The 25113-nt window shown below is 45.7% G+C and overlaps 4 protein-coding genes across 4 annotated transcripts in view; 2 read left to right on the top strand and 2 right to left on the bottom strand.

The window, feature by feature from the left end:
• On the top strand, positions 1-7358 carry slc6a7 (solute carrier family 6 member 7). Its single transcript, XM_079738086.1, has 13 exons — positions 1-248; positions 1425-1623; positions 2249-2380; positions 2572-2773; positions 3235-3373; positions 3647-3781; positions 4135-4444; positions 4690-4802; positions 4903-5040; positions 5136-5235; positions 5697-5815; positions 6134-6307; positions 6623-7358. Exons 1-13 carry the CDS (start codon positions 183-185, stop codon positions 6791-6793), a joined length of 1998 nt encoding a protein of 665 aa, XP_079594212.1. The 5' UTR covers positions 1-182; the 3' UTR covers positions 6794-7358.
• Positions 7359-8012: 654 nt separating this feature from the next.
• The window catches only part of rb1 (retinoblastoma 1), a 23455-nt gene continuing 6354 nt past the window's right edge, over positions 8013-25113 (top strand). Inside the window, exons 1-18 of the mRNA XM_079738027.1 lie at positions 8013-8252; positions 8447-8567; positions 9255-9358; positions 9585-9719; positions 9973-10008; positions 10230-10279; positions 10467-10577; positions 11033-11178; positions 11867-11944; positions 13238-13347; positions 13781-13858; positions 16386-16473; positions 16836-16952; positions 17066-17122; positions 17627-17658; positions 17812-17888; positions 18031-18260; positions 24831-24946. Coding sequence (XP_079594153.1) covers positions 8143-8252; positions 8447-8567; positions 9255-9358; positions 9585-9719; positions 9973-10008; positions 10230-10279; positions 10467-10577; positions 11033-11178; positions 11867-11944; positions 13238-13347; positions 13781-13858; positions 16386-16473; positions 16836-16952; positions 17066-17122; positions 17627-17658; positions 17812-17888; positions 18031-18260; positions 24831-24946 — 1796 coding nt within the window. The 5' untranslated portion in view covers positions 8013-8142. The remainder of the gene's footprint in view (positions 8253-8446; positions 8568-9254; positions 9359-9584; positions 9720-9972; positions 10009-10229; positions 10280-10466; positions 10578-11032; positions 11179-11866; positions 11945-13237; positions 13348-13780; positions 13859-16385; positions 16474-16835; positions 16953-17065; positions 17123-17626; positions 17659-17811; positions 17889-18030; positions 18261-24830; positions 24947-25113) is intronic.
• Positions 18553-21354, bottom strand: LOC307077525 (lysophosphatidic acid receptor 6; the record flags this gene model as incomplete). Its single annotated transcript, XM_079738954.1, has 2 exons — positions 20316-21354; positions 18553-19652 (listed from the first exon to the last, which is right to left on the bottom strand). Exon 2 carries the CDS (start codon positions 19594-19596, stop codon positions 18553-18555), a length of 1044 nt encoding a protein of 347 aa, XP_079595080.1. The 5' UTR covers positions 19597-19652; positions 20316-21354.
• LOC307076848 (lysophosphatidic acid receptor 6-like) lies at positions 21493-23726 on the bottom strand. Its single transcript, XM_079738028.1, has one exon. The coding sequence runs from the start codon at positions 23228-23230 to the stop codon at positions 22199-22201; it is 1032 nt and encodes a 343-aa protein (XP_079594154.1). The 5' UTR covers positions 23231-23726; the 3' UTR covers positions 21493-22198.

The following is a 25113-nucleotide window of genomic DNA, read 5'->3' as shown; positions in this document are numbered from 1 at the left end:
CACAGCGGACTCACTGCTTGAAAACGCGGGCTCGGGCTTGATGTCTATTTTACGCTTAATTAAAAGTGAACAAGAAGCCTACGGGACGCATGCATTGACTTCGATGTAGGCTACCCCCCACCAGAAGTGAACTTTTAAAATGTAGACAACTGAGAAACTCAGTTCGATAACTGCCAGAAGAAATGAAGAGCGAGGAGCCAAAAGCGGCACCTGGAAACACCATTTTGGCAAATCCAACAACACAGCAGGTGAGAACAGAGGTGAAAACGTTTTTAACCTTAGTCTTTTCGGTAATCAACGGCATCGTCGTGTAATCACCTGAAATGGGTCGATATGTAACTCAATTATAGCGCTGAGAGCTTTTTTGCCTGGGGTATATAACGATTAAGATATGTTTACCAAGTCAAACAGGATAAAGTTCAGCTGTAGGGAAGCTGCAACCGGTCGAACAACATTTCTGTCATCTGCGTACGCAAGTGATGGTTTATACCACAATAACTAAATAAGGGTGTTCTCTCTGCTTTTTGTAACGGGGATTTGGTTGAAACAACAAATCCAAACACGTATCAAAATTTTAAATGATCTGGGACTGAAGGTGATTTTCTTACCTTGAAAATATTAATTGTAGCAATTATTTTCTAGGTCTGTATTACACATCTAAGTGGTTGGATATGAATTTGGAGGTATTAATTGTGCACAACAATTGTGGCCATTGCCTTGAATACATGGGCTACTCCTTTCCCCTAATGATAAAGTTGAAATGAAAAGGGAAGTTTGGCCTAGTAGGTCATTGAAACTGGTGGAACCAGTCATAGTTTGCAAGACTTCATATTGGTGTTAGATTCAAACAACTTTTAGAATAATTGATGTAGCAGAATGCAAGTAAATTGCTTATAGTTTGGAGAGGTTAACTTTAAACATAGCCAGCCTAACTTAATTGATGCATGTATAATTTAGGAGACTGTCAGCATTTTGCAGCAACTTCCTCAGTGGGGTAAGCCTACATGATAGCCCGTATACTACTTCTTTCTATAGAGATACACTTCACACAGGAAGGATGCCAGGCCGATAGTTTCAAAAGCGCTTCATGAGGCAAACCTATGGCAATTTTGCCACAAAATGTGTTTACACTTGCTACATTATGTAACAAAGAACCAATATTTAGGGTAATGGCGCATGAACAGGAAATTCACCTTACTCCAACCTTTCCCTCTTGGTTCTTTTAAGTATATATTAGGACTGGAAGCCAATTTGATTAGCACTTAATGAGAAACACTTTTGCATGTCAGCAAAACATGCTGACATTGGATGAAATGTGTTTGATTATGTATATTGATAAAGTTGGTTTTATCTGGTTTAACCTGTGTGTGTGTGAGAATTATAAATAAATGAATGAATTCCTTAATGCATTCATTTCTTTCTAGAATGCCATGGAGTTAAATGGACCCACTAAGAATAATGTCGCCAGCCCAACATCACAGCCCCCTACCCCCGTACCGGACCCACACATCGCACGAGAGCAGTGGGGTGGGAAGTATGAGTTCCTGCTGTCCTGTATTGGATATTGCGTTGGCCTTGGCAACGTGTGGCGGTTCCCCTACCTCTGCTACCGCAATGGAGGAGGTGAGGCATGCTTTTCCTACAAGTGAAGCTTAGGACCACTGGTAACCATAACAGCCTGTGCGTTGCTATAGGCTTACACTGTTCAATCCTCAGGTACACACCCAAGACGGCGGTTAAAGTGTTTAGAGAGTTAAGAAAACACAATGTAGAAATCGTACTCTTAAAACAGCCATCGAACTGTGGTTTTTGAAGGTGCTGATGAATCCAACTCCATTACTGTTAGCATTACTGACGTGTGTCAGCCAAGCTGACCATGTTTCTTGCTAGCCCTCCTAGAGATTGGATTCCTCCTCTGCCTCTCTTAGCTTATTCTCCTACTGAGGTTCGAGAGTTTGCGTTCTTCGTCACCTTGGGATTAATGTTCAGGGCCTGTGCAGACTGTGTGAGACTGTAGCTGTCATTTAAATATACCTGATATTCTTCATTTTAGGCTAGAGCAGTGATTCTGAGAATGATGAAAAAGCAGTTTCTGTTGAAGATGTAATCCGGTCATGTGTCTTTGAACTGTTGAGATCCATCTCGACTTGTCTCGACGAGCCAGGTCTTGCTGACTTTGTCTCCCGGCGGTTCAGCAGAGCTGGCCCATGCCCTCCTCCTCATGCACACTTGTCTCCCCCGTCCACAGGTGTGTTTCTCATACCTTACTTCATAATGCTGTTCTTCACTGGTGTCCCTCTGTTCCTCATGGAGCTGAGTCTGGGCCAGTATGGAGCCGCTGGCCCCATCACTGTATGGAAGTGTTGCCCTCTCCTTAAAGGTAACCTATGTGTCCGTGCTGGAGCGTTCAAATACTGCTCTACAGTGGTACAGAGCTGAACAAATATGGGGTTTCCAAGTGCCGTTTGAAGTCAGGTTAATGTTTGTTTTATCTAGAACCTTTTTCTAAACCACGCTTCACAAACCCAAATTCTCCACGAAGGCCCGCTAACCCTGTGTGTGGGCCTGCAGGTATTGGCATCGGGATGCTGTGTGTGTCCACGCTGGTGTGCCTCTATTACAACGTGATCATCGCCTGGACCTTCTACTACCTGGGCAGCTCCTTCCAGAGCCCCCTGCCGTGGTCCTGCGAGGCCCCTGCCAATGCGGCCCTCTGTGCCAACATCAGCTCGGGCAACGGGTCCTTTCAGAGCCCTTCAGAGGTCTTCTGGAAGTAAGGCCCTCTCTCATTCTCTCTCTCTCACTCTCTCAACAATTTTAGCAGGCTATAGATACTAAAACGGCATTCTTATAAATGTAAAAAGGCAAATCCTTTGATGGTCTACTATTGTCTTGATACTGAGAAAGCATAGCAAGTGTTGGTCCTTCCTTGAGCTGGCCAACTGAAGTAAATAGTGTTTCTGAAAAGGACTGTTTGTCTTGTTTGTCTAGCGTAAATAAAAGGAGATGTCTAGGCCACACTTTTCCTGGAAAATCGTTTGGTCATATGCAGCTCTGTAGCCATAACATTCATTCTCCACAGTCTGTGCAGAAGTTCAGAAAGAAAGGGAAAAATGTCTAATTTACACACACCACATTTATCTGACGTAGTGGCCATGGTCCGATCTCCAGCCACGGGTAGAACTCCAGCCATGATGGTCTTCACGGACGGTGCTCTGTGTGCTCTCTCCTTAGTGAGAAGGTGCTTGGTGTAGTGCACAGCAAGGGCCTCCACGACCCGGGGCCGGTGCGTTGGCCCCTGGCCCTCTGCCTGCTGGCCGCGTGGATCATCATCTTCCTCTGCATGCTGAAGGGCATCCGCAGCTCCGGGAAGGTGAACCAACATGGAGGACATGACGTGCTTTATTCATCCCCGAGGCAGAACGGCAGCACGTATTACCACGGAAGCCAATACAACATACATATTAATTAACAGTAGACAATCTGTATCAACAATACAGAATAAACATCAGTTTAAAAAAAAAATGAACTGTAATGGCATCCAACACACAGTTCACAAGCAGTGTACCACCCGTTCATACATCCTTTTGGTGCCATTTATTCCTACCCTTTGTTAACCTATGCCTATGGTTTCGTGTGTTTCCAGGTGGTTTATGTCACCGCTACGTTTCCCTACTTCGTGCTGCTCGTGCTGATTATCAAGGGCGCCACGCTGGAAGGATCGCTCCAAGGGGTGGCCTTCTACCTCACCCCTGACTGGAGCCGTCTAGCCAGTGCACAGGTACTTCCGGGACAGCAGCAGGTATAACCTGCTCCAGGTAACGCCTCCTTTGAAGGCTTGCCTGATGGAGATTAATATAATTATTTATGGTCCATGCGTTACACAATTTGAAAGTAACATTCTATTATAAACTTTTTTTATTAATTATCGATTTACCTTGTCTTTCAGAGTCCCAGTGAAAGTGATATCTAGTTGTTGTTTGATTAGAACCTTGACCGTGGCTATAGCAGTGCACCGTAACTAATTTGGCTAGAAAGTCCAATCTAGTCCCATTTCGATGAGTGCGTCTGGTAAATGACTAGTTGTAAAAACTGTTCCCAGTAAAAGCCTTATACTTTATAATCTGTTCCCAGGTGTGGAACGACGCAGCCTCCCAGGTCTTCTACTCTCTGGGTATCGGGGTGGGGGGCCTGCTGTCAATGGCGTCATACAATAAATTTGACAACAACGTCATCAGGTTTGTTTGTTTTTCTCTTGGACTTTGGATTGAGTCGCAGTTGGCTGGCCGACGTTTGAATCGTTGTAACTTCCTTTTAAGGGACACGTTGATAATAGTCGTCGGGAACTGTAGCACCAGTTTCTTCGCCGGCTTCGCAATCTTCTCCATCCTGGGTCACATGGCCTGGAGAAAGGGCGTTCCTGTGCGCGAAGTGGCAGACACAGGTGCGCACTGCTCTGGCCACATGACCAGTTCTCTAGAAAATCACTTCTGAAATGATTGCAGAAATAAAGGAGCCAATAGGTTGCGGGTTGAAAACATTTACACAAACGCGTTTGGGGTTGCTTTTGACTTATAGTATCTCTATATCATCATATATTATATAAGGGTCTACTATCCGATAGACATGTTACCTATTTGAATGTTTCCTTTCTGTTATTTAATTATTTGTTTACTTCTGTTTATTTAGGTCCTGGTTTGGCATTTGTTGCTTACCCAGAGGCCCTTGCTCTCCTGCCTGGTTCCGTGTTCTGGTCAATTCTCTTCTTCCTCATGCTCTTCATGCTGGGCATCGACACATTGGTGAGACTCTGCATTTGCTTTGCAAACAACCAAATTACGGCGGTGACAAAGGGAACCGCTTGCGTCAATCTTAATGACATCTATGTTTTCTGCCTCACAGTTTGGGAACATGGAGGGCATTACTACCGCAGTGTTGGACGAGTTTCCTCAGCTGAGACAAAACATGACGCACAAGACCCTGTTCTTGGCGGCTCTGTGCTTTGCCTTCTACCTAATGGGTCTTCTGCTCATCAGTGATGTGAGTGTCTCTGATCTATTGGTATGGTATGTGATTGTGTGTGTGTGTCATTTGTCGTGCTCCATCTCATGTGCCTGGTGTCTCTGTCTTCATAGGGCGGCATTTACTGGTTCACTCTCATTGACTCCTTCAGCACTAGTTTTGGCCTGATAATCATCGCCCTCTTCATGTGCATCGGCATATCCTTCTTCTATGGTACACTTCCTAACCCTCATTACACCTCACAGGAAACAAACCCTTACTGTCACCACACCTCACAGCCATCAAACCCTAACCGTCACACCTCACAGGCATTGAACCCTAACCTTTATTACACCTCACAGGCATCAAACCCTAACCTTTATTACACCTAACAGGTATTTAACCCTAACCTTCATTACACCTCACAAGTATTTAACCCTAACCATCCCCACACCTCACAAGCATTAATCTCGACCCTCCATTCACCGGAGTTAAACCCAGGTCCTAACACAGCAGCATGTCTCACAGGCTATATATAATAATAATCACTCTGGATACTAGTCGACTGTCATTGTTTTTTGATATTTTATGAAACTCCCACAAGAGGGAGGGATTTATTCAGTGTGTGGACCCTGCATTAGGTCCCCTATACAGGTCTCTGGTGTCTAAGCCTTTCTTTGTTCTCATGCGACTAGGAGTGAACCAGTTTTGCCAAGACATCATCGATATGATCTGCCACTGTCCCCCATGGTGTACCAAGTTTCTTTTCTTCTTCAAAGCGTGTTGGGTATTCATCACTCCCTTCCTTCTCCTGGTAAGCAAACACTCTAGCCAATTATAAACATCTCATTGATTGAATATGTACATACACCCTACGAGATTTAAAACACATGTCCCTGTGGCTCCTTACTACGCCAACCAATCACACCACTGTGGACTTTAAATCTAGCCACTGACTGTGCTGTAATCTGACAATAGTGAATTATTCAGTAAGAGGGCGCCACCCACTCTGTGTGTCTCCTGTAGTGGGCCTCAGCTGTCTGTTGGTTTCCCTCCTCACTGTAGCACAGTAGGCTCTTTGGATCCTAAACCTGTTATTTCCCACCGTGTTGTATTCCATCTGTCGCTCCAGTTCATCCTGACCTACATCTTCTTTGAGATGTACCACACGTCGCTGAAATACGGCTCCTACGTGTATCCCTTCTGGGGCAAGGCGCTGGGCGTGTGCATCGGCGCGGCCTGCTGCATGCAGATCCCCATCTGGGCCGGGGTGGCCATCTGCAAGGAGTCGGGAACCCTCAAAGACGTCAGTATTAATCCTGCACCACTGTGGCATACATTGAGGCCATGAAGAGGCTTTCTATTGCTAATGCAAATTATTATCTTTCCAACTTCATTTTTTAATATATTGTGATGAGAAAGGATAACAGAAACCCTTTCCCCTGGGATTAATAAAGCGTACGAGGCCCGTGTTGCATGCCTCAGACCTCAGCCACACTACCAGTGAAACCCGATCGCAACATGCCATTTTTAATCACCAGTGTGAAAAGAAAAAGTCACCACCTGGAACACGACCCTGGGTTTTGTCTCCTGACCTCCTTTGTGGTCGGTGTGGTTTCAGCGCTTCCAGAAGGCCATTCGACCTCTAAACTCCTGGAGGGCCAACACCCCGAGCAGCTCGGGTCAGACGGAGGGGCAGGCGGAGCCAGAACGGGTGGACGGCCCCTACACCGTCAACCTCACCAGCATGGACTTCAACGCCATGACCTGGCAGTCAGACAGCAACGCATGATGGATCTAAGGGGCAAACTGCAATTCCCCCCCCCCCAAGACAGCCATGTTGCCATGACAATAAGTGGGGGAGTACCTACCTTTATGGTTCCAGCACGGTTCTGGGGGCTGTGATGCAAACCAATGTTTTTCCCTGCAGGGAAGTGTAGAATGGACTAGTCGTTTTATTTATACTTCTACAATGTACTGTATGTTTTTTTTAAATGTTTTTATATCTATAAAGGGTTGGGCCCTATGTTATTGGTCAATAGATTTACTGTTTGGTTGATATTCAATACATCTATTGATTAACTTATTGTTGATAGTATTTTATTAGTATTTCTTTCAAGGGCAGAGGCAAACAGTGGCCAGTCCACCGTCATTCATGGTGTATACAAAGAGGCCAAGCAGTGATTTTTGAGTTGAGTTTGCATCTTCTACAGACTCAGTGAGGTTGCAGCATTTCATAAAATGATATTTTGATGTTGGTGACATGAAATTACTGAAGCCAACCATGGTTTGGGCTTTACCTCAAATTATGGATGATATACTTGCTTTTCGAAATAAAGAGTTTTCCGATATTTTAATTTTCAACAATAACAATAACAAGCACAGTCATACGCCCCGCTCGAGTCTCCCAGAGCTTGCTGCAAATGTATGTATTTTCTTATTATTTCTTATCTCCAATAGTCTATTGGCGCTGTTAAAAAACTGGTGTTTAACAAAGACTGCCCTCTACCGGAAAAAACGGGTAGGATTGTTATTGACGATGAATCCAAATTAAAATAACGGATTCATATTTAATTGTGTATACGTCTATGGTTTAGATGTCAAACTAGAAACCTTATGAAGTTTAAAGTGTCAAACGTTTCTTTTATTTGTTGTACCTCGAGTTGGCGGGATATATACTTAAGACGGATGTTGCGTTAACTTTTCCCGCGTTTTTGAGTCGTTGGTACGCTCGTTTACACACAATTTGGCGATATGTCACGTGACCCAGTGAACAAATGTTGGCTAACTCCTATTTCACCATCCAAAAACATAATTAACGTTAATTTGACACTTTGAAGATATAACTTGACTTTAACGTGATCCTGTTGGTAGCCAATATATGTCGAGTTGAAACACAATAACCGGTAATAGGTTGATATTTGGGACGGTTGGTCGCAGCACAACATCGCGCGATCCGAACACCCGAAACGAGCACACCCACATGTCTCCTAAGTCTCTCCACAGGAAGTCCCTCTGCGTTTGTTGTGAGACGCGTGTGGTGCCATTTAAACGTAGTAAACGTACTTGACAGTTGTTTTATTTAGATAAATGAATTAGAGATACTTTAAAAAACATTCACAATACGCGATTCCCCTAAAGATGCCACCTAAAAAACGCAGCTCCGGGACTACACAGAACAAGGAAGTGAAGCCCAGTGTTAAAAGTCCATCCCCAGACAAAAAGGACAATGCAGAATTATCTATTAAAAAGTAAGCAAAACGATACAACCTCCCAGATAACACTGTTATACCCCGTTAATTCGGATGGGAGGGGTTACTTTAGCACTCTAACTGAATGCGGTTATTAACACATTGTATTACTGTCATCACTATCCCTTATACAACATAGTTTGTTTACTTATCTTCACATTTGATGTTGTATTATGTGTGTCCTCAAACGACAGACACAAGGAGAAAGACGAGGACTTTGTGGGCCTTTGCATGACCCTCCAAGTGACTGACTTAGTGTGCGACCAAGCATGGACTTTTTGGAAGTCTGTTCAGAAATCCATAGAGGATAACCCTGTAAGTATCCAGTACTTTTAATGTTATACCCCTGTAAGTATGTAGTACCGTTTAAGTTATACCCTTGTTAGTATCTAGTACCTTACAAATGAAAACACAGACACCGTTTAGCGACAATCGATCCAACCAGTATACTCTTAAGTCGTGTACCCTCCTGCATGTAAACAACAACTCGCTGGAGCTCTGGTTTGACCTCCCCATAGGGTGGATATATCGAAGCAAGATGAGGGGTTTCTATTTTGGTTGTCTGCTCAGAACACCATACGTTACAAACCGGTTACAACATTGGCAGTGTAACCATTTCGAATAATGCCTTGTGTGAATGAAACCGAGTGACAGTGGGAGGGCAGGCAAATCATAAGCCTGTGTAGTAAGCAGTGAGAATCACATTGATTATATAAAATCATCAGAAGTACCCGTGTCTACATACATGCATATAAAGAATAGGGGTCTTCCAGCTGAAAGGTCCGTGGTTCCATACCCAATGGCCTGAGAGCAGCTGTAGGCATCCTTGTGCAAGATACCTACCTACTTGTTAATGGCATGTGTCTGATCTCACTATAAGTCGCTTTGCATAAAATAATCAATAACAATAGCTCTGTTTAGTGTCTCGTCCTTGCCTAGGTTTTAACAGTGTATATTGTAATGTTGTTAGTGACGGTGTTATTCCTGTCCTTGTGTCTGTAGGACACCCAGCGGAGGATGTGGGGTGTATGCCTCTACGTTACCTCGACGGACATGGATGTGGCCAGCTTCACCCTCACTCAGGTGCAGAAAGCTGTGGAACTGAAGTAAGTAACCGCACATAACCAGCGTTTTATGTGCAGTTAACACATTCAGCAGATCAAGTTAATCATCGACAATGTCTTCAGCAAACAGGCAACTTTTATTTTCACAAGTTGCCAAATGCTTCTTTCACTTGTGCGTCTCTTGATTTTGAGACGTACACATTTATTTCTTAAAAATATCCTAAATGTTTAGTCGTTTTGCAGTCACACCCGTTGTCTCTGTTTGCAGTGTGAAGCAGTTTCTGTCCTTGGTGAGGAAGCTGGACGTGAACATGGACACCATCAGTAGCCGAGTTCACTCGGTTCTGACCCATCTGGAGAAGAGATACGACGTGACGCTGGCGTTGTACCAGAGATTTGAGAAGTGAGTGATGGGAAGATGATATACACAAAGTGTGTGTGTGTGGGCATGTGCGTGCGTGCGTGGGTTAGGCTGATCAGAGACACTGTGTCCATTCAGTGTGTCTAGTTCAGAGATGGAATATTACCCTGATCTAGAATATGTTAGGATGGGTTACTGAGTAGGTTGATGTCAAGATAGAATTCACAGTAGAATTCGTTACGAACATTTTACGAATAACATCCTTCATCCTTTTTCACGCTTTCCGCTCCGGCAGAACATGCATGAAAATCTTTTCGGCTGACTCTGTCAAGTAAGTGGTCATGATTATTCTTTCTATTTCATTCCCTTGAATCCTTAATCGAACCATCCCTGTGCAATGTGATATTCAATGTTCTATTTCATGTAGGCTACACCCTCTACACCTGTCTAGGTGTAGACAAGCCCATAAGGCGAAGCCTAGACAGGACAAGCCTACAATCATGGAACTAGAGTTATAATAACCTAACTATCGTTATGTCTGTTTCTTCTTAGGGAGAAGGAGATGCAGCACACCTGTTGGACGATGTTTTTGCTAGCCAAAGGTACAGGCGTACATCGTCTCAGACCCGACTTCCCCCAACCACCCAGATAATAACATAGTTTCCGTCTCACGATGTACACATCTCGGAGCCCCTCTGTTGTTATGGTTTTTCCACCATGTTGCCTATTTGTTTCCAGTGGGGCACCGTGCCCCAACCCAACAGTGACAGTGTGTTGATGCTCCCACAGGAAGGGCTCTGCAGATGGAGGACGACCTGGTCATCGCCTTCCAGCTGCTGCTGTGTGTGCTCGAGTTCTTCATCAAGCGTTGCCCCACGGGCGCTCTGCAGCCCCTCTACCGTGAGAGAGAGAGAGAGACACACACACACACACACACACACACAAACACACCTACCTACCTACCTACCTACCTACCCACCCACCCATCCACTCCCCCCTGGGCCTTGGTTTATATCATCTTCCCATCACTCACTTCTCAAACCTCTGGTAGAGTGCCAACCTCACAATGTCCACCCTCTCTTCATTGTTCCAGGGACCTCAAACAGCTTCTAAAATGGTCGCTGTCTTTGTTGGGTAATTGTTTTGGCTCCAAGAGTGGTGGAAATTTATATAATATTTATATTGGTATTTATATAATATAAGGAAATTATTTCCAATGTGTGAAGAATACCTAGTTTAAGCTACTCCAATACATGACATAGATTTAACTCACTTCTACTAAGCTAACTGTAATAGACCCAAAACGAATGACCCACCCCAGTAAGCTAACTAATGTCCTTTTAATGCTGTTTCAGAATCCTCCATTAGCAAAGCCCAGAGTCCGCCGACGCGAACCTCCCGCCGCAATCAGAGCAAAGCAAAGCCCCGGCCCCCGGAGCCTGAGCTGGACGTACAGCTGCTGGAAGCTCTGTGCGAGGAGAACGACTGTAACCCCGAGGAGGTACTGAGTCCACGCTGAGCACACCACCTTAACATCGCTGTGTCCCACTGGTTCTGCTTCTGTTTCTCTGTTCCCCTCCTCACTGGCTGGTCTTTTTGACTTCTTCTGCGTTTGCTGTTCTGCTAACTTCTGCCTCCTTATTGGCCGGTCTGTTTAACTCATGTCTCCTGATTGGCTGTTCTGTTTACCTTCTGCCTCCTTATTGGCCGGTCTGTTTAACTTGTGTCTCCTGATTGACTGTACTGTTTACCTTCTGCCTCCTTATTGGTCGGTCTGTTTAACTTGTGTCTCCTGATTGACTGTACTGTTAACCTTCTGCCTCCTTATTTGCCCGTCTGTTTAACTTGTGTCTCCTGATTGACTGTACTGTTTACCTTCTGCCTCCCTATTGGCCGGTCTGTTTAACTTGTGTCTCCTGATTGACTGTACTGTTGACCTTCTGCCTCCTTATTTGCCCGTCTGTTTAACTTGTGTATCCTTATTGGCTGGTCTGTTTACCTTCTGCCTTCTCTTTTTCTTTTTTCTTTTTTTACCTTCTGACTCCTAATTGGCTAGTCTGTAAACGTCTACCTCCTGATTGGCTGGTCTGGTCCCTTTGTGCCTACTAATTGGATGGTCTGTTTACCCTTCCATGCTCATGGGCTGGTTTGTTTAACCTCTGCCTCCCCATTGGCGGGGCTCTTTGCAGGTGAAGAATGTGTACAAGAACAGCTTCTGTGCTTTCCTGGAGTCGATGGACCTCTCGAGATCCCAGGATCTTCCCCAGGTAAGCTAGGCCGGGGTGATAACTGTTCTGACTGTTATTGCTGCAGTTTGGCTATAAATACACCATTAGGTCGCACCCAGTCCAACTTTACGCCCTATCTTCACATAATCATTACCCATCATAGATTAGAACATTTAGTCAGTTATTTAATATTTATTTATTCAGGGAAGGCCATTGAGAGCACACTCTCTTTTTCAATGATGCCCTGATTACAAAATACCTATTAAAACAGAAATGCAAATAATAGATGTAAATACAATGGGACAATTAAGAAAGCAATTTAAAACACGAGCAATCCATTATTTAAAGTGACTTTAATCATCCCCTTGAACTTCTCAAAAGTGATGGGCGTTACATGGTTAGTGTTTCTCAGAAAAGCTAATAATTTTTACCTGTATAGTTCCTTCTTGCAGTTTCATTCTCAAATGGCTTCACAGGCCCATCTCCCCAGTATATAGGCAGTATATATATACGAAAACAAAACTGCTTACCCAGGATGTTCTTTTGGTTTCAAAATTGTTATTAGTAATCCATAGTAATTAATCAGTCTAATCTTTGAAGCTGCATGATGAGTTAGTTATTCTATAAATGATTATATGTTTATATCACCAGAGGCAGTATATGATCCCATGTCCATCTAGCTCCACATATCTGTATGTCTTCCACGCGTGACGCGGGGGCCCCTATTCACACAGTGTGCTCGTCTGTTGTTGTATGTCCCGGTGGTATAACACAGGAGCCCGTAGGAAACGGCTCGAGACAGGGCGCCGCTGTGTCTTTTAAATGCACTCACTCCTCTCGAGTAAGGATATATCACGCGCGTGTAATTACAGCGGTTTCCAGGAAACTGGGCTATGGTGGACGTTGTATTGGGTAGTCAATAACAGGTAGCTGTTTGTTCAAATGGGTGGGTTAGATAAGGGGAAAGGGAATCTTTATGTCATTGGAGAATATTTATAGTGAGATTTAATTTTCTTGGTTTGTCTATCCTGACATGGCTTACCACAATGCCCTTGATATATGAAGGCCTCCCCTTTAACTTGGAATTGATTATATACATCTTCAATCATGCATTGTTTAAGAACACTTGTCATTTTACTAGTATCTTGACTTTGGCTCGTCAAGTTTGTAACGCATTGACAGATTGTGTCATGTTTGAGTGTGTGTTATTTTAACAGAAGACATTCCCTCTTGCGAATAAGGTGTCCCTGTTGAGAATATTACCGGATGTCGATGTCCTATTTACTGCGTTAGCGCAGTGCATAACATTGAATACGTTCCACCTCCTCGCAGGCCAGCGAGCTGAGCAGGCTGTATGAAGAGATGTACCTCAGAGCCAGAGACTTTGACGGGCGCCTCTTTCTGGACGGGGACCAGACCCTCCTATGTCCCACATCGTACCCGTAAGGATCCCATTTCCTTTATGTACCTAGACTCTGCACTGCCACCTCCTCCCACCCTTCCAACTTATTGTATGTTGTGCCTCCTGGCACTTAATGTACGCATTTATTTTACGTCGTACGTGGTTATAGTACTTAGTGGTGTAGCGTCTTATCCTAGCTATCTTTGTTGTATATGGGGAATGGGTAAACCTAGCGATTGTTAGTGCTGGCACTCGGGTCTGTAACCATCCTAACTGTACCCACAGCTATATATTGTTGTTTCACCTTCTTCTGACAAATTATTTTTGACTTAATGTAAGTTGCTTTAGATAAATGCGTCTGCTAAATGCCCTAAATGTAAAATGTAAATGTTTGGGATTTTCTTTTATTGAAGGACTTCAGAGGTTCCCCTTCCTAAGTACTATGTTGAATAACGGGACTCGTTTGCTTTCAGATCGCAGGCGGAGAGGACACCCAAGAAGAACCAGCCCGAGGAAGAGGCTTTGCTCATCCCACCGCAAACCCCCATCAGGTGACCGCGCCCTTTCTGACCCCATGGTTCACATTATGTGGATGAGTTAACAACTCTGACCATCAGTGTGCGTGTGTGTGTGTGTCTATATAGGCTTTGATTTATACATTTCCACTCAGTCACATGACAAGTAGAACGCAAAACCACCACAAGACTTGCTTACATTTCCACCTGGGTCCTGCTTTGGGTGCTCGACCCAGCACTGATGGGATTGGGACTTGGAAGCAGGGGCAGGCGAGCGTACTACAGCCAAACCGTTTCCCATGAACTTTTTAGCCTGGCTAACGCTAGACCTCATCTCAATCTACATTGAGATGAGGTCCGGGAACCACACATTCATTTTCTCGTATTTGAGGCGTGGTTTACGATTGCCCGGAGCCGTTTATTGGGCGCTACGAATGTCTATCATATGAGTCTGTAAGTAGCTAACAGCCAATCAAAGCCCGTTGGTAGCAGGGCAAAGACATTCTTCTTGGTAATGAAAGAGTTTAACGCCGAAAGTTGCTATCTTTTCAAAATAAACTTGCGTTCTAAACCACTTAGGACACTATCTAAGGCTGCGTCGAAAGGTAACGCTTCTGCTGCCGTTTTGGATTCGTAAACTACAAGCTTCGGTTTGTCGAATAGACGTCGTCATCGTCTTGCCGTCCCTCCCTGCTCTGTGATTGGTTCTCTATCTCAGGCGAAAATTGGATCCATGGAGAAGGGGTTTCTCAATACCTCCAACTCAAAATGGAAACCATTTCAGTTTGCTACCGTACTCTTCTAAGTCGACCGATTAGTGGATTACTATAGGCCAATATAATGACGATAGTTTGGAGAAGGAAAAAGCAGACAGCCGATTAATCGGCTGACTCCCCCACCCCTCCATCACATTTGACACTGTCGGAAATTAACAATATTTCACTTTATTAGAAACCTGATAACTGTCCATCCGAACAGCCAATGTCCCAGTAATTAAAGTACATCTGGAATTGAAAATCAAACTTACAGTACAAATTCTAGTATGTAAAATGACTTTGTGGGTTGGAAATATCTTTTCCCCTTAATTAATTAATTCAATATAGCTTATTGCTTAGGTATTATAGGAATAAAAAAATATATAAGAATGTATTAAGTAAGGGATAATCACCGAGAGGCAGGGCAATAAACTGTTTATTGCCCTGCCTTGAGGTGATTATCCCGTTTATTCTACTTCTTGCTTGCCAACATAATAAAACAATTCAAATACTTTAATAATTATGCTTTTTCTTATTCGTATTGCATGCTTATTAAATGTATACTTTGTTTGAGTTCATCTCCCTCAAAAAGTAGTCCCCTTTAATTACGATCGATCAAACATGCTTTGGACACCTCAAAGGGCATTATCCCGCTTATACCATGGTCACTTGCCAAAGAAAAGTAATTAAGATCATTCATTTATATTTTCATGCGTTTTACAATCCAATATAAAGTTTTTCACATGCCATAATTTAGTTTCCCTGGTAACGCCTGAGGGTTTGACTAAAACCTGGAACAACCATTACCCTCCCGTAAGGCTCTTATGTAACGGAAACGTTGTTCACTCCGCCAGTAAATAGGACAGGCCTTAGCCACGACTTGGCAACGGGAGGTATTCTAGTCCCCTGAGCTATAAGCCAGAGAGCTAACGTTATGGATAGTACATATTTATAATTCGAAATTCGTCCCAGCCTTTATACCACAGATACTCTAGGGTCTACAGCATATAACTGCGTTGTCTGATTACAGTTTAATTCATTTTTCACAATTTACCAGCCCTTGCTTTGAAGACTAATCACCGCGCCATTCGGTTCAATGAGAATCGCGACGGCCTATACTTTCAACATAAAGTGTACATATTTATAATTTGAAATTCGTCCCGGCCTTTATACCACCGATACTATATGGTATATAGCATATAACCGCGATTTCCGATTACAGCTTAATGCATTTTTCACAATTTACCAGCTCTCGTTTTGAAGGCTGAAATACAAGCGGCGTATTGATTTACTATTTGATGACGCTGTGCTCAGTCAGCAGCAAGTAGAACCGACAAGTCAGTGGACAACCTGCCGGGTTAATGTCCTCCTCCCAGCCAATCAGAATCAAGCATTCTTAAATGAAGTAGAATAAATATATTAAACATACTACTATGTAATTAATATATTTTAAAAATCTACATGAATGATGAAGTTGCCCTTTAATATGGGGGACAATGACACTTGATAACATTTCAGACGAAACAAATTCTTATTAACATCACTTAACCTTTCTGGGTAATTAGGCCTACATTTGGGACAAAAATGCAAAAACACTGCATATCAGCAGACTCCACTCAAGTAGCATCAAGGAAGCTTCTCTAATAATCGTATTAAAAAATGTGTAAAACCCTTTTATTTGTGTCTACTAATCAGTATAATGGTATATGATGCATGTCGGGCCGACCTCAATGATGTGATAACTATCGAGGATTGTACGGGTGGCCCGTTTGGTGACTCTCTATCTCTGTGTTTTCCCTCTCTCCCAGAGCGGCCATGAGCTCCATCCAGCAGCTGAGGCTGGACCTGACCTCCACCGGGGACCAGCCCTCCGCCAACCTGGTGATCTATTTCAAAGTAGGTCTTCCCGTGAACACGTCCTCCACTCCTCCATTGCGTGAAGCACGTCCGAATCCTCTCCCTGGAGGCGTGGACGGTGAGGCGGTGTGGTGTTGGCGGCAGTAGCTCCGGAGCTACAACGGGTTAGCTGGTAACCGGAAGGTTGATGGTTTGGACCCCGGCTCCTCCCGGCTGAGTCCCCGAGCGAGACGCCTCACCCCGACTGCTCCCGACGAGCGGGCTGTCGCCCTGCGGGGCGGACTCCGCCGTCGTTGCGTTGTGTGGCTGTGTGCGTGAATGGTTGTCATTTTTTCGTCAGCAAAAGCCCCCTAAATGTAGATGTGTGTGGCTCACCCTGTGCTCTCTGTGACCCGCTGTAGAACTGCACGGTGGACCCCACCGAGGGGGTGCTGCGGCGCGTGGGGGACTTGGGACAGATGTTCGGCCAGAGGTTTTGTTCGGCAGCCGGGCCCCGCATGGCCGACACCGGCAGACAGGTAGCGCTCACTACGCTCGGGCCGGGGGCAGCGCCCGCCGGTTCAGGGTGCTGGCGTGGTCGTGGTTTGAGTCGTGTTTTATTAACTGGTTTGTGGCTGTGCTCACTCCCCAGAGGTTTACGCTGGGGGTCCGGCAGTATTACAAAGTCATGGAGTCCATGCTCAAATCGGCAAGTATTTATTATTATTGTGGTGATTTTAGTTTAGGCTCGCATGGCCCTTTGCTCGTTCGTTTACTTGTATACTTTTCTATTATTGATATAATTCGTTGTTATTATAACATGCAGTGCCATCCAAATTAGTCAAACAAAGAACACAACCATGAATGATGATTTAATAATGAATCTTTTATTCAATAAAAAAAATTATATAAAACCAAATATTAATTTGAGGGTCCGGGGATGCAAACAGTTCAGCTGGTATCGATCAACTTTTTTAGTTTATAGGATGTCTCTTAAGGGATAGCCACATATTGTGTGTCTTGAAATGGCAACATTTTAGCCAATGAGTTAGTGTCAGAATCATTATTAGTGTTGCGTTTCTAGAATCATCTGCCTGTTTAACATGATTATATATGATGTATACGATGCTTCCGTCTAATCCAATCATCCACAACATCGTCAACCATGTCCTCCTACGGATTCTCCCTCCTAATCACGTGTTACATTTTCCAGGAGGAAAAGAGGCTTTCTGTGCAGAACTTCAGGTACGTCCGAGCTCCAGTCAAGACGATGACCAACATTTAGCGCAAATGTGAACGTATTCTTTCATTTTCTACTGCTATTGCATGTGTTGTTACTCTGCGTTAACAGTGTTCACAGGGCACTGTCCTAATAAATCATGTCCATTTCTGTTCCAGTAAACTCCTCAATGACTCCACCTTCCACACCTCACTCTTGGCCTGTGCTTTGCAAGTGGTCATGGCAACTTACGGAGGTGGGTCCTCCTCTGGTCGTCTGCTGTGTTTGACGTGCATGACTAAGAACGCATCGCAGGCCTGCTGTCCAACCAGCACAGCACACCGCTGTTGAGCAACATGATGTCCCTGTAATGACAAATGGGTCCCGGTCCGGTACAGGTCCCGGTGTGAAGACCGGAGGGTTCACCCACGCAACCTGTGGCACCGGGGAGCCCGCGGAGTCGGACCTCAGCTTCCCCTGGATCCTGGACGTGTTCGAGCTGGCCGCCTTCGACTTCTACAAGGTGATCGAGAGCTTCATCAAGGCGGAGCCCAGCCTGAGCAAAGACATCGTGAAGCACCTGGAGATCTGCGAGCACCTCATCATGGAGACCCTGGCCTGGAGGAAGGTGAGTGGGTTGACACAACAGTGTCTGCTTTGACATGTGCAGCGCTCGCAGGAAGCGCCCTCCACGCTCTGCTGGCCTGCGAGCTGCAGAGCGGCTGGTATTTGAATCGTGTTATCCAACAGTCCGGTTTAAACCATGCAGAAAATATGTGGCATTCAATTATTAATACGTTTCACAAAATGGCCTTCAGTTTAATCGACAAAACCGGACACGCACGCTAGGCTAAGCACATTCTACAACACTTTGTACATCTCTTGCAGTAATAAGGGGCAGGCCGTTGCCCCCTCACGTATCACGGGGCCCAGTCCCCCCCCCCCCCCCCCAAGCGTGCCGCTCTACCGAGGGGCCTCCGGGTACAGCGCCACTCCCAGCCCCCGCCGGCCAGCTCCCGGTGCACCGGGCCGCTGGAGAAGTAGTAGACGAGCGGGTTGAGGCAGCAGTTGGCGCTGGCCAGCGACAGCACCACGGGGTGCAGCGCCATGCTGGCCCGGGCCAGGCCGCACGCGGGCAGCAGGCCCACGTGGCTCAGGGTGTAGACCAGCAGGTTGGCGTGGTAGGGCGCGAAGCACAGCAGGAACACGGCCAGCACCCAGTAGATGACGGTGAGCGGGCGGCGCCGCGCGGTGTGGCGCCGGCGCCGGCGGCGGCCCAGCGCCCTCAGCACGCGGCAGTAGCTGAAGAGCAGCAGCGCGGCGGGCAGCAGGAAGGCCCCCAGCACCAGGCCCAGCGCCCACAGGATCAGGGGCCGCTGCCGGCGGGAGGTGGGGTCCAGCAGGCAGGGGTGGTGGCAACGGGGGGACACCAGGCCGGCGTAGCGCAGCAGGGGCAGGCCCGCGCTGAGCCCCAGCACCACGCACCAGACGGCCGCGCTCAGCCGCCGGGCGAAGCGCGGCCGGCGGAGGGCCGGCCGCGCGGGGTGCACCACGGCCAGGTAGCGGTCCAGGGCGATGCACGCCAGGAAGAAGATGCCCCCGTACAGGCTGACGTACTTGATGGCGAAGGTGAGCTGGCAGAAGGCGCCGCCGGGCGGCCACGCGGCGCCGCCGGCCGGCGAGCCGGAGACGGCCCGTCCCCGCCGGTGGTAGAAGTAGATCCTCAGCGGCAGGGAGGCCAGGAAGCACGTGTCGGCCGCGGAGAGGCTGGCCATGTAGACAACGGTGCTGGTGAGGGTGCGCGGGGATGGCCAGAGCCGGTGGAGCGCGAGGCCGTTGGTGGCCAGGCCCACGATGAAGATGGCGCCGTAGGAGAGCTGGTAGAAGGTGAAGCGGTAGCTGGTGTCCAGGGTGCAGTTGGACAGGGCGTGGAAGGGCCCCGTGGTCGCGTTCCGCGGCTCCATGGCTGATGCTCGCCGCCGTGTTGTCGCCAGGCTTTATTGATGTGTGCTCTTCATGGCTGGAGGATATGAAGCGGGTGTGAGCGAGACATGACATGGATGCGGTTGCTTCGGCTGCGGCGTTTGGGACAAGCGTGCACTTAAGTGATTGCAAAATGTGTACGTTGTTTATGAGGTGTCAATATGCAGAGGTACGGTATGAAAGGGGTATGCGGCTGTTTTATTGGATGCGCGTCGGGGGGATTCTGTGAACTGAATTTAACTACCACTTCTGGTTCTGGTAACACATTCAAAGGCAAACACACCTGATAACAATTTTCCACTGTCCAAACAGAATTTTATGGAGGTCTACAAACTGCCCCTAATATATAATCCTAATTCGGAATAGAACCAATATCAAATCATATAAATATTTCAAAGTGCATAGGTTATTGTTATCGGTCTCGCTTTAGTGAAAAACTAAAGCATGAGAAGATGATGAATCCAAGCCATGTCTTTTTATGTCATAAAAAAAACAAAAACTTTATGAATCGAATTGATGTATTCATATTTTTTGATTACTTCTCAAATTGGGTCTATAATTGAGAAATGAAATGGTAACAATTAGAAAAAAATATTTCTTATTAGAAAAAAAAATCTGATATACAAATTAAGTTATATTCATAGAGATGGATTGATAGGTTTTGTTTAATTAATTGAAAATAAAATAAACTTTCACTTACCTAATTTACAATTCAGTCGTGGTGATGAGCTCTCGCTGAAGGCACTGTTCCAGTCAGCTAATGTGCAGGTAGAGCTGTTGTTGATATGATGCTGTACGAGTGCATACACTAGTGGTGATGGCAGCGTTCTTCAGCTGACGCCCACATGCACAGTCTTTCACTCACTCATTCAATCACTCCCTAACTCACTCACTCGCTCATTAAAACATGCGCGCGCACGTCCCTCCCAAGTACTGTTGACTAAAGATCTAGTCAGGGGCTCATTTAGTACTCCGTAGTGCTAAATTAGCAACTTACTAGTACATAAGTACCACAAAGTTCGATAAATCATGGTTGATGGTCGAGCTTGTGGTGTTTACATGGATTGCTATTTGTTTGTTTCTCCACATCACTACATCAGTCTTATGCGGGTGAGCCAGAGATGCACCTAGTAAGATACTGCTGTTGTCATTGAGAAATTAAGTGCATATTTTCACTGTGGAAGACACGCACTTACTTGCCTGTGCTTGAATATCCATCTTACCAGAAGAGCAGGCTAGGGACTGTCTTAACTTGAAGGAAAGTGCATCAGAAGGAATGCATAACTCCTGTAAAACATTGATTTTACGAGGCCGTATGCTTTCTATTCCAGGCTTCCTTTGTGTGTCTGGATACCGTTAACCATTTAAGTTTTGTGTAAACATCATTCACCAGCATGAGATTCCCACATTTTCTGTTGATAATCCTCAACCAAATCCTGGTTGATAGTAATTTACAAAATGTGTGCAGGAATAGGGCGTTATCGCTTTGATGGAAGTTGTGTGACAACCCTTTACTGGAGTTTATCGATTGCGTCACAGAGGCATTCATAAAACCTGCAGCTCTGGTCTACCTGATATTCTAGCATGCAAACCTGGGGAGACTTCACAGACCACACCTGAAATAACTGTATATTAGTATTGACTCACTGTGGAGTCATGGTATCAGCCTGTACTTCCACTTTCTGCACCTTCATTATAAAGAAGCATAAACCAGCATTGCGTCAACCAGAATAACGGTGTACTTCTCTCAATATGTCTGGGAAAGATCTTCAGTCAAATACATGGCTCTCTTTGTTGGTTTTATATATATATATATATATATATATATATATATATATATATATATATATATATATATGTGTATACATCACTATACTCTTACAAACTCCACATATATTACCTCAATACAGCATTACCAAACAATCAGGTGAAATAATTTAAAAGAAAACATTGGTGACATTGTTTGGACAATACGATGGTCTTTGAGAACAACACAGAAAAAGCTGATGTAAATGTCAGCTTTGATTTGAGTTGTCAAGTTGAGGAGACCAATCTACATGATGCAAGCCGGAAGACGGATATAAGATTGGCACATATGGTTAATGATGTCGCATTGGCGGGATGGCGATGAAAGTCCAAATCAGAGTCACTCAGACACGTCTGGGCAGTAAAGGACTCCCCCCAGCCAATAGAACTCATTCAAGCACACTTAAAATGGCTGACAATGAAAAACAATCTCAACCCCAGTTATCTTCCCCTTATTCACTTAACAAACCATTCCCTTAAAGAGGAATAAGGAAAAATGAGCCACCCTGTGTTGGGGTTTACAATGTCTTCACATTTGTTTGTTAAAATATTCATCATGTTTTGGTATCCATCTCCTATGACTTGAGGAAAAACTCAGTTTTACAGTTCCTGTTTGGGTTTTTTCTATTCTCCAGGCCAATTAATTTGCTAGTGAAATGTAATACTGATACTAAACCTCTGTACGGTACAATCACTGAACTCTTTTTCTGCTCTATTTTGGTGTGCTCTTAAACGAGCTTCACCAAAATCATTGCGAGGAACATGTTTTTGTACAATTCAGACAGAAGACTCATTGTTGAACAGTTTGGCTCTCAGTGTCCCAAGGTTTCTGGTTAAAGTCCCACCATCGTTGTCCATTACCATTGCTTGAGAGACCATATCGCGCACTGCTACAGACTTGCGCTTGATGGAGTTCTGGATTGTTTCTGAGGTGAAGTAGTATATGACGGGGTCAAAGCAACAATTTGTCACGGCTATGCAAAAGGCCACAGGATAGACTGCCCTCACCACAGTTTCCGCATAGCAGCCGGTCAGAGCTTTGGTCCGCATCAGCGAATAGAACACCAGGTTGACGTTGTAGGGGATGAAGCAGAAGCAGAAGATGAAGAGGTGGACCAGGATCATCCTTAAGACCTTAGTCTTGTTGAGGGCACCTCCTCGGCTGAGGGTTTGCGGTTTCCTCAAGGTCATTAGCACCCTGACGGCGCAGTACACGTTGAGGATGAACGGGATCAGGAATCCCACGGTCACCATGAAGATCACCACCTTGGACAGGTCATCCTTCCACTGTTCGTGTGAGTACTGCTCAAAGCAGTACTTGGTGGAAGAGTCATTGTTGTGGTCCGAGGTCTCCATCAGGAACCCGGTGGGCAGAGTCCCAGACAGGACTATCATCCAGACCACGCAGCAGGTCACCTTCGCGTTCCTCTTGGTGCGGAAGATCTGCGAGCGGAAGGGGTAAACGATGGCCAGGAAGCGGTCCACACTAATGCAGGTGAGGAAGAAGATGCTGCCGTACATGTTGGTGTAGAACAGCGAGACGGAGAGCTTGCACGCCATGTCGCCAAACAGCCACTCTCTTTTGATGAAGTAGTAGATACGAAAGGGCAGAGTGAGAACAAAGAGGAGGTCTGAGCAGACCAGGTTCATCATGTACGTGGTTGTCTCATTGCGCAACTTCAGCGTGCAGGCAAATATGTATATAGCAACTATATTGAAGAGCAGTCCGACGAAGAACACCAGGCTGAACGAGGTGCTGTACAGTGTGTGCTTGAAGGAGTCGCTTTGGTTACACTGGAGGTTTTCCATGTTTGTTTTTGCTTTAGTGTAGCGGTTAAATTTAGTGAATATCAGGCATGCCGAATAGTACAGTTCTGTCAGCCTCCAATAAGATATAGGCTGAAACCAAAGTAACTCCTTTGTTTGGCGTGTATCTTTCCGTGTTAATTACAAATCAACTTGCAGTACCTTTTTTTTTGTTTTGGTGTTATCCAATGCCCTCGGACAGTCCATTTATTGAATCCTCCTGATATACTCCTCTTATTAGCAGGAGAATAGGTCCAGGTTCGGTTGAATGTAAAAAGCTCACGTGCTGTCGGTCAGCTCTGAGGATCCTCATTCACGGAGAGAAATTCCTTGACTTTAGCCTCCAAATCGTCAGTTCAAAGGTGCAACGTCTGCATGTGAGGTGTCGACATGTCCCTCACCACAACTCTGCAGACAGGCTGTTTCCTCTCCTCGTTGTGAAGCAGTCCTTATAACCTTCAGTTCTGAAGTGGAGTGGAGCCTTCAGTTGTGGTCTTCACGCGAAATGCACTGTTCTGACACTGCCGTAGGAGGAGGAGCAGATACTGAACTAGATCACACACATGCTCACACACACTCACGTACACACACGCGCTCACACACGCAGGCTCACATTCTGGGCTTGGTCTAAGTATGGGTGTGCCACTGCATGGCTCTTTCCCTTGTTTGAATTGTAAAACAGTATGTGATTATCTGCAGATGCCTGCTTCCTGTTTGTGCCAGATGAGTATTAAGTATTAGTATTTGTGCCAGTATTAATTATTGTGGTTTAAAATATATCAGTATTTTATTATTTCAGCCAATCATGCAAAAATCCCCTCAAAATAATCATAGTTGTTTTGTGTAAACGAAAAGTGGGTTGGGGATTTTAGTTGCAACCTTGCAAAGGATTTTCTTTGGAACACGTGACTTCCTTCCTTGCTCTTAGTGAATCAGATCGTTTGTAGGACCCCGTAGACCAAAGTTCCCCTTGAGACAACGCAACCAAAATGTATCGCATGCAATATATCTCGGGCAATACATATATGTCACATACATGTAATTCATACATTTATTATTTATTTTACCCTCCAAATCTTTATCTCAACAAAGTTTAACATGTTATGTCTCAAATAGAGACATAATTTGTCCTGTGTCAGGTCGCGGGGGCCGCAGCTCTATCAGGGGGCCCCACACTTCCCTTTCCCGGGTCACATGGACCAGCTCTGACGTGGGGGTCCCGAGGCCAGACCAGGCCAGTGTGGAGATATAATCTCTCCACCCAGTCCTGGGTCTGCCCCGAGGTCTCCGCCCCGCTGGTCGTGCCTGGAACCCCTCCCTAAGGAGGCGTCCAGGGGGCATCCTCACCAGATGAACCACCTCAACTGACTCCTTTCTAAGCAGAGCAGCAGCGGCTCTACTCCGCGTTCCTCACGGAGGGCTGAGCTTCTCACCCGATCCCTAAGGCAGACGCCAGCCATCCTCCTGAGAAAACCCACCTCGGCCACTTGCACCCGCGATCTCGTCCCTCGGTCATCACCAAACCAACTGTTTGTCATTTTTGATTAAAAACCCGTCTTAATGTTTTCTTTTGGGTGTGTTTGTCCTGGTCGTGTCTCCGTAGGGCTCCCTGGTGTTCGACCTCCTGAGGCAGGCCCAGGGGGAGGGTCCGGCCGAGCAGCTGGAGACCCCCGCTTCTCTCAACCAGCCCCTGCAGCACAACCACACGGCTGCAGACCTGTGAGTATACAACCCTCTGAATGGGTCACAGCGCTACATAGCAGGGCCTCTTGGCCCCCAGGCCTAAAGGTCCCGGCTGCTCTGCATAGCACAGTGAGAAGGCTAACCTGTTGAAGCTCACTATTCAAGACGCTTCTGTCATCTACTTCTAATGAATACATATAAAT

Source organism: Pollachius pollachius, assembly GCF_949987615.1.
Source record: "Pollachius pollachius genome assembly, chromosome: 6".
NCBI lineage: Eukaryota > Metazoa > Chordata > Actinopteri > Gadiformes > Gadidae > Pollachius > Pollachius pollachius.
Note: the sequence above shows the minus strand (reverse complement) of the source record. Positions and strands in the feature narration are given on the sequence as shown.

Excerpts from the sequence above, each read along its gene's own strand:
- slc6a7 (XM_079738086.1), top strand. The coding sequence starts at position 183 with ATGAAGAGCGAGGAGCCAAAAGCGGCACCTGGAAACACCATTTTGGCA. Across the intron at positions 2,774-3,234 it reads CCTTCAGAGGTCTTCTGGAA|TGAGAAGGTGCTTGGTGTAG; the intron begins GTAAGGCCCTCT and ends CTCTCTCCTTAG. Across the intron at positions 5,236-5,696 it reads CGGCATATCCTTCTTCTATG|GAGTGAACCAGTTTTGCCAA; the intron begins GTACACTTCCTA and ends TCATGCGACTAG.
- LOC307076848 (XM_079738028.1), bottom strand. The coding sequence starts at position 23,230 with ATGGAAAACCTCCAGTGTAACCAAAGCGACTCCTTCAAGCACACACTG.